An 11,283-nucleotide genomic window follows, 5' to 3' on the forward strand; every position below is an offset into this window, starting at 1 on the left:
GAATGACAGTTGACATTTCAAATCCCCCATTTGACAGACTAACCTAACCCAACTTTGGCCAGTTTTGTTGACAAGCACATTTTTGTGTTTTAAAACTAAAAAAAAGTGTTTTTCCCTTAAAAAAATGCAGGTTCCACCCGTGTTCATCGATATAGCCCTAGAGGATCAGGTAGGAAGGGTGAAAAAAGCCCTTACTTAGAACTTTTCCACTGAATTGTCATTTTGGTAGACTCAGGAGCTTCGAGCCTACTTAAAAGGCCTGGGGGCTGAAATTTCCGAGGAAAGATCCCCCAAAGGCATCGAAGACGACCTGCACAAGATAATTGGGGTGTGCGAGGCCTGTTTTAAGGAAGGAAACGAGCAGGAAGTCGAACTGGTCCTGAACGACATCGTCTCCATTATGGTGCTGGTCAGTATACCCCAGCCCTGGTATTTCCCTGGTTTACGCAGGGTAAGTTTGGTTTAGGTTGCCCCAGAACGGGCGGAAAACATCATTCTGGCCTTTTGCGAGAAACTGGCCAAGGCCCAGGGCCAGAAATTGGGGGAAGTTTGTTTGAGAGCGTAAGTGGCCCCTTTCGGACACCGCAACCCCCTGAAAAATGAATTTTTAGGTTATGGCTGTTGTACCAGTCTTTGGACGAGAAATCTCCGATGCGTTATCCGGTTTACTATCATTTGCTGTTGATAGCCAAGGAGACGGATCAGATCAAGACGATTTTCAAGGATATCGAACAGTTGAAACGGGAATTTGGGCACTGTTCGCTGTCCAATGAGGAATTGCAAAAGTTGTACAGGTTGCTGCACAAAGTGCTGCTCAAAAACGATCAAAGGTGAGTGTTTTTTTTGGTGAAAAGATTCTCAGAAGACTTCAGAAGGTTCTACGATGTTTCAGAAGGTTTTTCAAAGTTTCAGAACTTCTCAGAAGACTTTGAAAGCTTCAGAAGGTTTTAAAAGACTTCTAGAAGTTCTAGAATGTTTCAGAAGGCTTCAAGAGGTTCTGGAACGTTTTAGAAGACCTTAGAATGTTTCAGAAGGCTTTAGAACATTCTGGAACGTTTCAGAAGGCTTCAAAAAGTTCTAGAATGTTTTAGAAGACTTTAGAAAGTTTTGGAATATTCTAGAATATTTCAAAAGGCTTCTGGAGGTTCTGTAAACTAAGATTTTCAAACAAAATGGCGGACTTTTTACTGAACAGTGCAATTTTCAAAATGGCGCCCAAATGACAGTTTCAAGGTTGCAGCCTTGATTTTTTTTTTACTCAAGATAGCCGTGACTTTGACGCTTGTGTCAGTATTTTTTTCAAAATTTTCACTCGTACCGTTTAGGAGATATCGATACAAAATGGCGATTTTGACGCTCGCTGCTTTGACCCTGAATTACTCGCTTATTTGACAAGTGACGTCAAAATGTCATAGAAAACAAAAGATAGAGCAGATTGCAAGCTTTCTAAAAATGTCCCTACACGAGTCGATTGGTTGCACCGTTTGGCCGCTAGAGGCCGTCAAAGTCACCCTTGACAAAAATTTCGTTTTTTTTGACATGGGTTGCTTTGACTTTGAATAACTCGCTTATTTGACAGCTGACGTCAAAATGTCATAGAAAACAAAAGATAGAGCAGATTACAAGCTTTCTAAAAATGTCCCTACACGAGTTGATTGGTTGCACCGTTTGGCCGCTAGAGGCCGTCAAAGTCACCCTTGACAAAAATTTCGTTTTTTTTTTGACATGGGTTACTTTGACCTTGAATAACTCGCTTATTTGACAGCTGACGTCAAAATGTCATAGAAAACAAAAGATAGAGCAGATTACAAGCTTTCTAAAAATGTCCCTACACGAGTTGATTGGTTGCACCGTTTGGCCGCTAGAGGCCGTCAAAGTCACCCTTGACAAAAATTTCGTTTTTTTTTTGACATGGGTTACTTTGACCTTGAATAACTCGCTTATTTGACAGCTGACGTCAAAATGTCATACAAAAGATAGAGCAGATTACAAGCTTTCTAAAAATGTCCCTACACGAGTTGATTGGTTGCACCGTTTGGCCGCTAGAGGCCGTCAAAGTCACCTTTAACAAAAATATCGTTTTTTTGACATGGGTTGCTTTGACCTTGAATAACTCGCTTATTTGACAGCTGACCTCAAAATGTCATAGAAAACAAAAGATAGAGCAGATTACAAGCTTTCTAAAAATGTCCCTAAACGAGTTGATTGGTTGCACCGTTTCGCCGCCAGAGGCCGTCAAAGTCATCCTAGACAAAAAATGTCGTTTTTTTTTGACATAGGTTGCTTTGATCTTAAATAACTCGCTTATTTGACAGCTGACGTTAAAATGTCATAGAAAACAAAAGATAGAGCAGATTGCAAGCTTTCCAAAAATATCCCCCCATGAGTGGATTAATGACACCGTTTGGCCGCTAGAAGGCGTCAAAGTTTCCTCACCATAAAATGAGGTATTTTTTGACACTTGTTGCTTTGATTTTAAATTACTTCCTTATTTGACAAGTGACGTCAAAATGTCATAGAAAACAAAAGATAGAGCAGATTTCAAGCTTTCCAAAAATATCCCCCCACGAGTTGTTTGATCATATCGTTTGGCCGCTAGAGGGCGTCAAAGTTCCTTCACCATAAAATGAGGTATTTTTTCAACTTTTTTGTTTCCTAATTTAGACCCCCCAAGTGACCACTCGTTTTCGACTAATTTGGGGTCGCTGATTTCAAATCCGCGGTCAGAATTTACGTAACTTTCACCCAGTTCGACTTCCTACCAAAATCAAAGTGAAAAACATGGTTTTTCTGTGTAACTCGGCTAGTTTGAGAGATATAACAAAACCGACTTCACCAGCGTCTTTTCCGGGAAATTTTAGCATAAAATGACGTTGAGATGAGCTTTCTAGCTCAAAAAGCAACAAAGTTGGTTTTTAGTGCGAGCAAAACACTTTCCGCACACAACTTTTTTGTTTTTTACTTTAGACCCCCCAAGTGACCACTCGTTTTCGACTAATTTGGGGTCGCTGATTTCAAATCCGCGGTCAGAATTTATGTAACTTTCACCCAGTTTGACTTCCTAGCAAAATCAAAGTGAAAAACATGTTTTTCCGGTGTAACTCGGCTAGTTTGAGAGATATAACAAAACCGACTTTACCAGCGTCTTTTCCGGGAAATTTTAGCATAAAATGACGTTGAGATGAGCTTTCTAGCTCAAAAAGCAACAAAGTTGGTTTTTAGTGCGAGCAAAACACTTTCCGCACACAACTTTTTTGTTTTTTACTTTAGACCCCCCAAGTGACCACTCGTTTTCGACTAATTTGGGGTCGCTGATTTCAAATCCGCGGTCAGAATTTACGTAACTTTCATTTTTTTTTTTTTTTTTTTTTTTGACGTGTAATTTTGACAGCGAACAAGCGGCCAAAGTGATGATCGAACTGTTGGGCACGTACACGGACAAGACGGCGTCGCATGCGCGCGAAGACGCCATCCGATGCATCGCGACGGCCATCGCCGATCCGAACACGTTCCTCCTCGATCCGCTTCTCGCCCTCAAACCGGTCGACAGCCTCAAAGGGCAGCTGATTCACGATTTGCTCAACATTTTCGTCGGCGAAAACTTGGCCGCTTACCTGAAATTCCATCGGGAACATCGCGAATTTGTGACCAATCAGGGCCTGGATCACGAGCAGAACATGCGCAAGATGCGCCTGCTCAGTTTCATGCAATTGGCCGAGGCCACGCCCGAGCTCACGTTTGACGTCATCGAGCGCGAGCTCCTGATTGGTCGGGACGAGGTCGAGGCTTTCGTCATCCAAGGTGGCTTTGATTTTTTGACATTTCAGTGACGTTTGAATGATGACGTTTCCGTTGCAGTGTTGAAGACGAAATTGGTGTGCGCGCGCATGGATCAGTCTGCGCGCAAAGTGTTCGTTTCGAGCACGATGCATCGCACGTTCGGCAGGACGCAGTGGCAACAGCTGAGGGATTTGTTGCAATCGTGGAAGCACAATTTGGCAACGGTGCAGGAGGGCATGAAATCGGTCACGAGTGCGCAGCACGATCTCGCGCAAACCAAACAAGTGCAACCGGTTGTTTAAGTTGAATTATACGATTTTTCCTAACCTGTTTTTGGGTTTTACTTTGATCCTAAATTACTCCCTTATTTGACAAGTTACGTCAAAATGTCATAGAAAACAAAAGATAGAGCAGATGTTAAGCTTTCCAAAAATGTCCCTACACGAGTTGATTAGTCACACCGTTTGGCCGCTAGAGGGCGCCAAAGTTATTTGCACTAAACTCAGTCAGTCGGAAACGTCTGTCACCGGTTTCTTCTAGGAAGTAGGAAATAAAGCAAACAAAAACAAAGTTCAAATCATTTTATTATTTCCGACTGTCCGGCGTCGAAAATGCAACAGACAGAGACAGATAAACGCGCAAGCGCATTAGTCGAAAAGAGAGAAACCCATATCGTCATCCTCCTCCTCGGACTCTTCCTTCTTCTCCTCCTTTTTCGCTTCGGCGGCGGCCGCAGGCGCCGCCGAGGCGGCCGGCACGGCCGCTGCGGCGGCAAACTTGGACGGATCCTGAAATCGAAACAAATGAAAGCGTCGTTTGTGACGTCACGCGTGACGCACCTTGATAAACTCCTTCACCGTTTGCGCGGCGGCAAAATCGACGTCGGTGACGGCGGCCACGGCCAGCAGATTCTTGAAACCGTTGGCGATGCTGTGCGGCGCAGACGCCACCGTCGGATAACCGATCGACAGACAAACGGCCGCCAAATTTGCCACGCCCGCCAAGAAAGTGTCGCGCAAATCTTCCGGTTTGATGTCCAAAATCGCAGGCGCAAAAATCGTGCCCGAATCGTACACCTGTCAGTCAGAGAAACGTCAATTTGACAGTTGACAGCATATTTTTGACAGCTGACAACACAGTTAGCACAATTTGACAGCTGACAACACAATTTGACAGCTGACAACACAGTTTGACAGCTGACAGCATAGTTTGACGGCTGAGGGCATAGTTTGACAGCTGACAGCATAGTTTGACAGCTGACAACACAGTTAACACAATTTGACAGCTGACAGCATATTTTGACAGCTGACAACACAGTTAGCACAGTTTGACAGCTGACAACACAGTTTGACAGCTGAGGGCATAGTTTGACAGCTGACAGCATAGTTTGACAGCTGACAGCATAGTTTGACAGACGCTCACCTGTTCGACGATCAGACCGTAGGAAAAGGGCGAAATGTTGAGCATGTTGAGCAAAGTGGCCTCGGAGGCGCCCACCTTGTCGCCGGGCTTCAAAATGTTGACGTCATTGACAATTTCGATGGTACCTGTAACATAGGCAACCAAACTTGCACCGATTCGTGACGTCACGCGGATCGAAAAACAAACGACGGCAAACAAAAATCAGATTAGTTTGTCCACAGTCGACGATGACGTCACCCCCGGGAGGTTCCACTATTTCTAGTACCCGGGGGGGCGGTCACGTTCAGAGACGAAAAATACGTCATCATTTTTAGTTGGGTTAGGGAAAAGTCGCCATTTTGATTTTTCTGTCAAAATATCGACTTGCATCTCATTTTAAAGGAAATTTCACGTAGTTTTAAGAAATGACAGACAAAATGGCGTCCGAGGCCGCCATTTTGATTTTTCTGTCAAAATATCGACTTGCATCTCATTTTAAAGGAAATTTCATGTAGTTTTAAGAAATGACAAACAAAATGGCGTCCGAAGCCGCCATTTTGAATTTTCTGTCAAAATATTGACTTGCATATCATTTTAAAGGAAATTTCACGTAGTTTCAAGAAATGACAGACAAAATGGCGTCCGAGGCCGCCATTTTGATTTTTCTGTCAAAATATTGACTTGCGTCTCATTTTAAAGGAAATTTCACGTAGTTTTAAGAAATGACAGACAAAATGGCGTCCGAGGCCGCCATTTTGATTTTTCTGTCAAAATATCGACTTGCATCTCATTTTAAAGGAAATTTCATGTAGTTTTAAGAAATGACAAACAAAATGGCGTCCGAAGCCGCCATTTTGAATTTTCTGTCAAAATATTGACTTGCATATCATTTTAAAGGAAATTTCACGTAGTTTCAAGAAATGACAGACAAAATGGCGTCCGAGGCCGCCATTTTGATTTTTCTGTCAAAATATTGACTTGCGTCTCATTTTAAAGGAAATTTCACGTAGTTTCAAGAAATGACAGACAAAATGGCGTCCGAGGCCGCCATTTTGATTTTTCTGTCAAAATATTGACTTGCGTCTCATTTTAAAGGAAATTTCACGTAGTTTCAAGAAATGACAGACAAAATGGCGTCCGAGGCCGCCATTTTGATTTTTCTGTCAAAATATTGACTTGCACCTTATTTTAAAGGAAATTTCACGTAGTTTTAAGAAATGACAGTGCCAGAAACCTTCAAAATGTCACGTGACAGTTCCAGAAACGTCTAAAAGCGCCAGAGGCTCCCAAAAAGTAAATTTCAGTGTCAGAAGCTTCTAAAAATATCAGTGACCACCAAAATGTCTTTGGAAAGTACCAGAAGTCTTTAAAATGTCACGTGACAGTTCCAGAGGCTCCCAAAAAGTAAATTTAAGTGTCAGAAGCCTCTAAAAATATCAGCAACCACTAAAATGTCATTAGAAAGCACCAGAAGTCTTTAAAATGTCACGTGACAGTTCCAGAAACGTCTTAAAGCGCCAGAGGCTCCCAAAAAGTAAATTTCAGTGTCAGAAGCCTCTAAAAATATCAGCGACCACCAAAATGTCTTTGGAAAGTACCAGAAGTCTTTAAAATGTCCCGTGACAGTTCCAGAGGCTCCCAAAAAGTAAATTTCAGTGTCAGAAGCCTCTGAAAATATCAGTGACCACTAAAATGTCATTAGAAAGTACCAGAAGTCTTTAAAATGTCACGTGACAGTTCCAGAGGCTCCCAAAAAGTAAATTTAAGTGTCAGAAGCTTCTAAAAATATCAGCGACCACCAAAATGTCTTTGGAAAGTACCAGAAGTCTTTAAAATGTCACGTGACAGTTCCAGAAACGTCTAAAAGCGCCAGAGGCTCCCAAAAAGTGAATTTCAGTGTCAGAAGCCTCTAAAAATATCAGTGACCACCAAAATGTCTTTGGAAAGTACCAGAAGCCTTCAAAATGTCACGTGACAGTTCCAGAGGCTCCCAAAAAGTAAATTTAAGTGTCAGAAGCCTCTAAAAATATCAGTGACCACCAAAATGTCATTAGAAAGCACCAGAAGTCTTTAAAATGTCACGTGACAGTTCCAGAAACGTCTTAAAGCGCCAGAGGCTCCCAAAAAGTAAATTTAAGTGTCAGAAGCCTCTAAAAATATCAGGGACCACCAAAATGTCTTTGGAAAGTACCAGAAGTCTTTAAAATGTCACGTGACAGTTCCAGAGGCTCCCAAAAAGTAAATTTAAGTGTCAGAAGCCTCTAAAAATATCAGTGACCACCAAAATGTCTTTGGAAAGTACCAGAAGTCTTTAAAATGTCACGTGACAGTTCCAGAGGCTCCCAAAAAGTAAATTTAAGTGTCAGAAGCCTCTAAAAATATCAGTGACCACCAAAATGTCTTTGGAAAGTACCAGAAGTCTTTAAAATGTCACGTGACAGTTCCAGAGGCTCCCAAAAAGTAAATTTAAGTGTCAGAAGCCTCTAAAAATATCAGGGACCACCAAAATGTCTTTGGAAAGTACCAGAAGTCTTTAAAATGTCACGTGACAGTTCCAGAGGCTCCCAAAAAGTAAATTTAAGTGTCAGAAGCCTCTAAAAATATCAGTGACCACTAAAATGTCATTAGAAAGTACCAGAAGTCTTTAAAATGTCACGTGACAGTTCCAGAAACGTCTTAAAGCGCCAGAGGTTCCCAAAAAGTAAATTTAAGTGTCAGAAGCCTCTGAAAATGCCAGAGGCCCCAAAAAAAAAAACATTTTTAAGCGCCAGAAGCTTCTAGAAGTGTCAGTGACCGCCAAAATGTCGTTAGAAAGTTTTAAAAAGCCACGTGACCTGTGTGACAACACCAGAAACTCCTAAAATGTCATTCTAAGTGCCAGAAGCCTCTAGCAGCGTCAGAGACTACTAAAATGTCATTGAAAAGTGACAGAAGCATCTGACAGTCACTTACGTCAAATATGACAGTGACGAAAAAAAAAAATAAAAAATTTGACAGGCACCAGACAATCAAGTCACGTCAAATATGACAGTGACAGAAAAAAAAAAATGACAGTCACCAGCACAGTTACGTCAAATATGACAGTGACGGAAAAAAAAAATGACAGTCACCAGACAATCAAGTCACCTTACGTCAAATATGACAGTGACGAAAAAAAAAAAAAATGACAGTCAACTCACCTTAAGTCAAATATGACAATGACGGGGGAAAAAAATGACAGTCACCAGCACAATTACGTCAAATATGACAGTGACGGGGAAAAAAAAAATGACAGTCACCAAACAATCAACTTACCTTTGGAAATTTTGGTGGGGATACTCAAAGCTTGGAAGAACGAGGTCTTTTCGGGGGGCAACCCGGTGTTCTGCGCGGGAATGACGACGGAAAGGGGCGCAATGGCGCCGGCGCGAGCTGGGGCGCGCACCTTATTCTCCAACAGTCTGTCCCTCACCTCGACCAGGTCGCCGCTGGTGAAGACGAACCCCACGTTGCCCTTGATGTGGGGCAGCAGCTTCTCCAGCGCCGGATTCGCCTCCAGGTGGCCCTTGATCGCTTTGCGCATCATCGTGTTTTTGCCCATCAGCACCACGGCGGCGCCCCTCAACGATATCCGGATCTGTTGCATTTGTTTCGAACCGACATTGTCGGCGCCCACTATGAAACATTTCGGGTACTCTTCGAGCAGTTGCTGGAAAAGACATTCTGTCAAAAACTGTCAACTGTACAGGATGGTCTCTTAATTTGGGACACCCTGTACATATTTGCATCTGACTTACCACTAATTTGGTGAAATAGTTGGATTTCCAGGTGGCCTTGTCCTCCCTACCCATCTTGGCAGTGGCTAGGGACTCTTGATGAATTTAAGAACTGAAAAACACCACATTCATTACCAAATTAAACGGGGGGGCCATAAAAATGGTGATGTTCCACTTTGAGGTTAGGTTAGGCCGTTCAAACATTCAAACCCCAAAAATAACCATTTTCCCCGACGCCCCTTAACGTAACACGGTAATTTCCGTGATTTTCCCCGCAAAACAACCAAAGATGCCTCGAATAAAACCAGAAACATAAAAATATTCAACAAACCTCGGCACAAAAAACACTCTTAGCTCTCGACACTAAGGGGGCAACGTTTGGAATGAACGAGGCTAGGAAAGTAAACAAAGAAGGCCTGCGCGAGACATGCGCGAGTATGAGAGAGAGGGCAACACAAAACCCTGCTACGACGCTAAACAAAGACGGCCTGCGCGAGACATGCGTGAGAATGAGAGAGAGGGCAACACAAAACGGTTGACAGTTTTGACTTTTCAGACTTTTGACATTATTAAACCTACCTAACCTCAATCAACACACTGTTTTGTTTTTTAGTGGTTTTCAAGGAGAAAAAGCCCCCCTGGAGGGGTGGTGCAACTAAAAAACAACCCCCAGCCTGCTGGGTAGGAGATGGGGTTGCGAGAGTTTGACCGAAAAGAAGCTTGGGCTCCAAAAAACCAGGTAAACACTCCATTTAAAGGTGCAATAGTACGTTTAAGGCCTACCTGGGGTTCTAGAAGGGTTTCTGGGGCGAAATTGGGGCTCGCAGACAGTTTCTTGGTTATCCAGGGTGCCTCTTGGCCCCCAGGGGTTTCCTCCAGTGTTTTGGGTCAAAAATGTCCTCGATTAGCCACTTAAACAGGGAAAATTTGTGGAAATGGTTGCTCGACACTACTTGGAAAACTAAGGTAACTAATTAGCTATTTTTTATTGCCAGAAGCCTCTAGAAACTGCTGAAACTCTCTAAAAGCTGCCAGAGGCCTCTGGCAACCATTTTTTATTGCCAGAAGCCTCTAGAGAGCCTCTGGCAGCCATTTTTTATTGCCAGAAGCCTCTAAAAACTGCTGAAACTCTCTAAAAGCTGCCAGAAGCCTCTGAAAACTGCTAAAACTCTCTAAAAGCTGCCAGAGGCCTTTGGCAGCCATTTTTTATTGCCAGAAGCCTCTAGAAACTGCTGAAACGGTCTAAAAGCTGCCAGAAGCCTCTGAAAACTGCTAAAACTCTCTAAAAGCTGCCAGAGGCTTTTGGCAGCCATTTTTTATTGCCAGAAGCCTCTAGAAACTCCTGAAACAGTCTAAAAGCTGCCAGAAGCCTCTGAAAACTGCTAAAACTCTCTAAAAGCTGCCAGAGGCCTCTGGCAGCCATTTTTTATTGCCAAAAGCCTCTAGAAACTGCTGAAACTCTCTAAAAGCTGCCAGAGGCCTCTGGCCACCATTTTTTATTGCCAGAAGCCTCTAGAAACTCCTGAAACAGTCGAAAAGCTGCCAGAAGCCTCTGAAAACTGCTAAAACTCTCTAAAAGCTGCCAGAGGCCTCTGGCAACCATTTTTTATTGCCAGAAGACTCGAGAAACTGCTGAAACTCTCTAAAAACTGCCAGAGGCCTCTGGCAACCATTTTTTATTGCCAGAAGCCTCTAGAAACTGCTGAAACTGTCTAAATGCTGCCAGAAGCCTCTAGAAACTGCTGAAATTTTCTAAAAGTTGCCAGAGGCCTCTGGCAACCATTTTTTATTGCCAGAAGCCTCTAGAAACTGCTGAAATCGTCTAAAAGCTGCCAGAAGCCTCTAAACACTGCTGAAACTCTCTAAAAGCTGCCAGAGGCCTCTGACAACCATTTTTTATTGCCAGAAGCCTCTAAAAACTGCTGAAACTGTCTAAAAACGGCCAGAAGCCACTAGCACACCTTAAGCAAACTAAAAAAAACGTAATTTTACTAGTTAAGACCTACCTCGATCTCCTTGATGGGTTTTTGGTAGAAATTGGGGCTCCCAAACAGTACCTCCATGCTGTCAACAGACCCTTCGTTCTGGGGGCTTTTTCAGTGTGTCTGTCCAATCAATGAAAAAAACACGCTTTCCCTTGTCACTTTCTGCCTGGAAAATGCGTGAAATTTTGCTGAAAACCTGGAAAAACCTTTCAAAATAAAAACACAACAAACTAATACACCGTAATGTGAGGTTAGGTGAAAGTTGAACTAGGCGCAAGGTTAGGTGTGTCTTTGTCTGGCGCGTGCGTTAGAGAGAGAAACTGTTTGAGTGTCAAAACTGTCAGTGGGCTGTAAAATGTCAA

At 42.9% G+C, this 11,283-nt stretch overlaps 3 protein-coding genes and 1 long non-coding RNA gene across 5 annotated transcripts in view; 3 read left to right on the forward strand and 1 right to left on the reverse strand.

The window, feature by feature from the left end:
• Positions 1 to 11: 11 nt before the first annotated feature.
• eIF3m (eukaryotic translation initiation factor 3 subunit m) lies at positions 12 to 4,110 on the forward strand. Its single transcript, XM_081993356.1, has 6 exons — positions 12 to 169; positions 230 to 409; positions 467 to 561; positions 612 to 830; positions 3,392 to 3,801; positions 3,859 to 4,110. Exons 1-6 carry the CDS (start codon positions 125 to 127, stop codon positions 4,080 to 4,082), a joined length of 1,173 nt encoding a protein of 390 aa, XP_081849482.1. The 5' UTR covers positions 12 to 124; the 3' UTR covers positions 4,083 to 4,110.
• Positions 4,111 to 4,346: 236 nt separating this feature from the next.
• RpLP0 (ribosomal protein LP0) lies at positions 4,347 to 9,414 on the reverse strand. Its single transcript, XM_081993361.1, has 6 exons — positions 9,268 to 9,414; positions 8,958 to 9,048; positions 8,476 to 8,869; positions 5,203 to 5,327; positions 4,620 to 4,856; positions 4,347 to 4,568 (listed from the first exon to the last, which is right to left on the reverse strand). Exons 2-6 carry the CDS (start codon positions 9,009 to 9,011, stop codon positions 4,428 to 4,430), a joined length of 951 nt encoding a protein of 316 aa, XP_081849487.1. The 5' UTR covers positions 9,012 to 9,048; positions 9,268 to 9,414; the 3' UTR covers positions 4,347 to 4,427.
• On the forward strand, positions 6,326 to 7,356 carry LOC145738524 (uncharacterized). The gene is made up of 2 exons (XR_014180781.1): positions 6,326 to 6,435; positions 7,199 to 7,356. It is a non-coding gene; the product is annotated as an uncharacterized LOC145738524 (long non-coding RNA).
• Positions 9,415 to 9,514: 100 nt separating the features above from the next.
• Positions 9,515 to 11,283, forward strand: part of Polr3B (RNA polymerase III subunit RpIII128) — a 124,207-nt gene continuing 122,438 nt past the window's right edge. For both annotated transcript variants that reach the window (XM_081993343.1, XM_081993344.1), the window contains exons 1-2: positions 9,515 to 9,675; positions 9,732 to 9,902. In XM_081993343.1, the coding sequence (XP_081849469.1) occupies positions 9,625 to 9,675; positions 9,732 to 9,902 (222 nt within the window). In that variant the 5' untranslated portion in view covers positions 9,515 to 9,624. The remainder of the gene's footprint in view (positions 9,676 to 9,731; positions 9,903 to 11,283) is intronic.

This window comes from Ips typographus, linkage group LG15, assembly GCF_016097725.1.
Source record: "Ips typographus isolate SLU linkage group LG15, UJ_Ityp_2.0, whole genome shotgun sequence".
Taxonomy (NCBI): Eukaryota; Metazoa; Arthropoda; class Insecta; order Coleoptera; family Curculionidae; genus Ips; species Ips typographus.

Coding starts and splice junctions, on each gene's coding strand:
- eIF3m (XM_081993356.1), top strand. CDS start 125: ATGCAGGTTCCACCCGTGTTCATCGATATAGCCCTAGAGGATCAG. Junction 410..466: donor TCGTCTCCATTATGGTGCTG/GTCAGTATACCC, acceptor AGTTTGGTTTAG/GTTGCCCCAGAACGGGCGGA. Junction 562..611: donor GGGGAAGTTTGTTTGAGAGC/GTAAGTGGCCCC, acceptor ATGAATTTTTAG/GTTATGGCTGTTGTACCAGT.
- RpLP0 (XM_081993361.1), bottom strand. CDS start 9,011: ATGGGTAGGGAGGACAAGGCCACCTGGAAATCCAACTATTTCACCAAA. Junction 4,857..5,202: donor ACGGTCTGATCGTCGAACAG/GTGAGCGTCTGT, acceptor TCTGACTGACAG/GTGTACGATTCGGGCACGAT. Junction 4,569..4,619: donor CGGTGAAGGAGTTTATCAAG/GTGCGTCACGCG, acceptor TTTCGATTTCAG/GATCCGTCCAAGTTTGCCGC.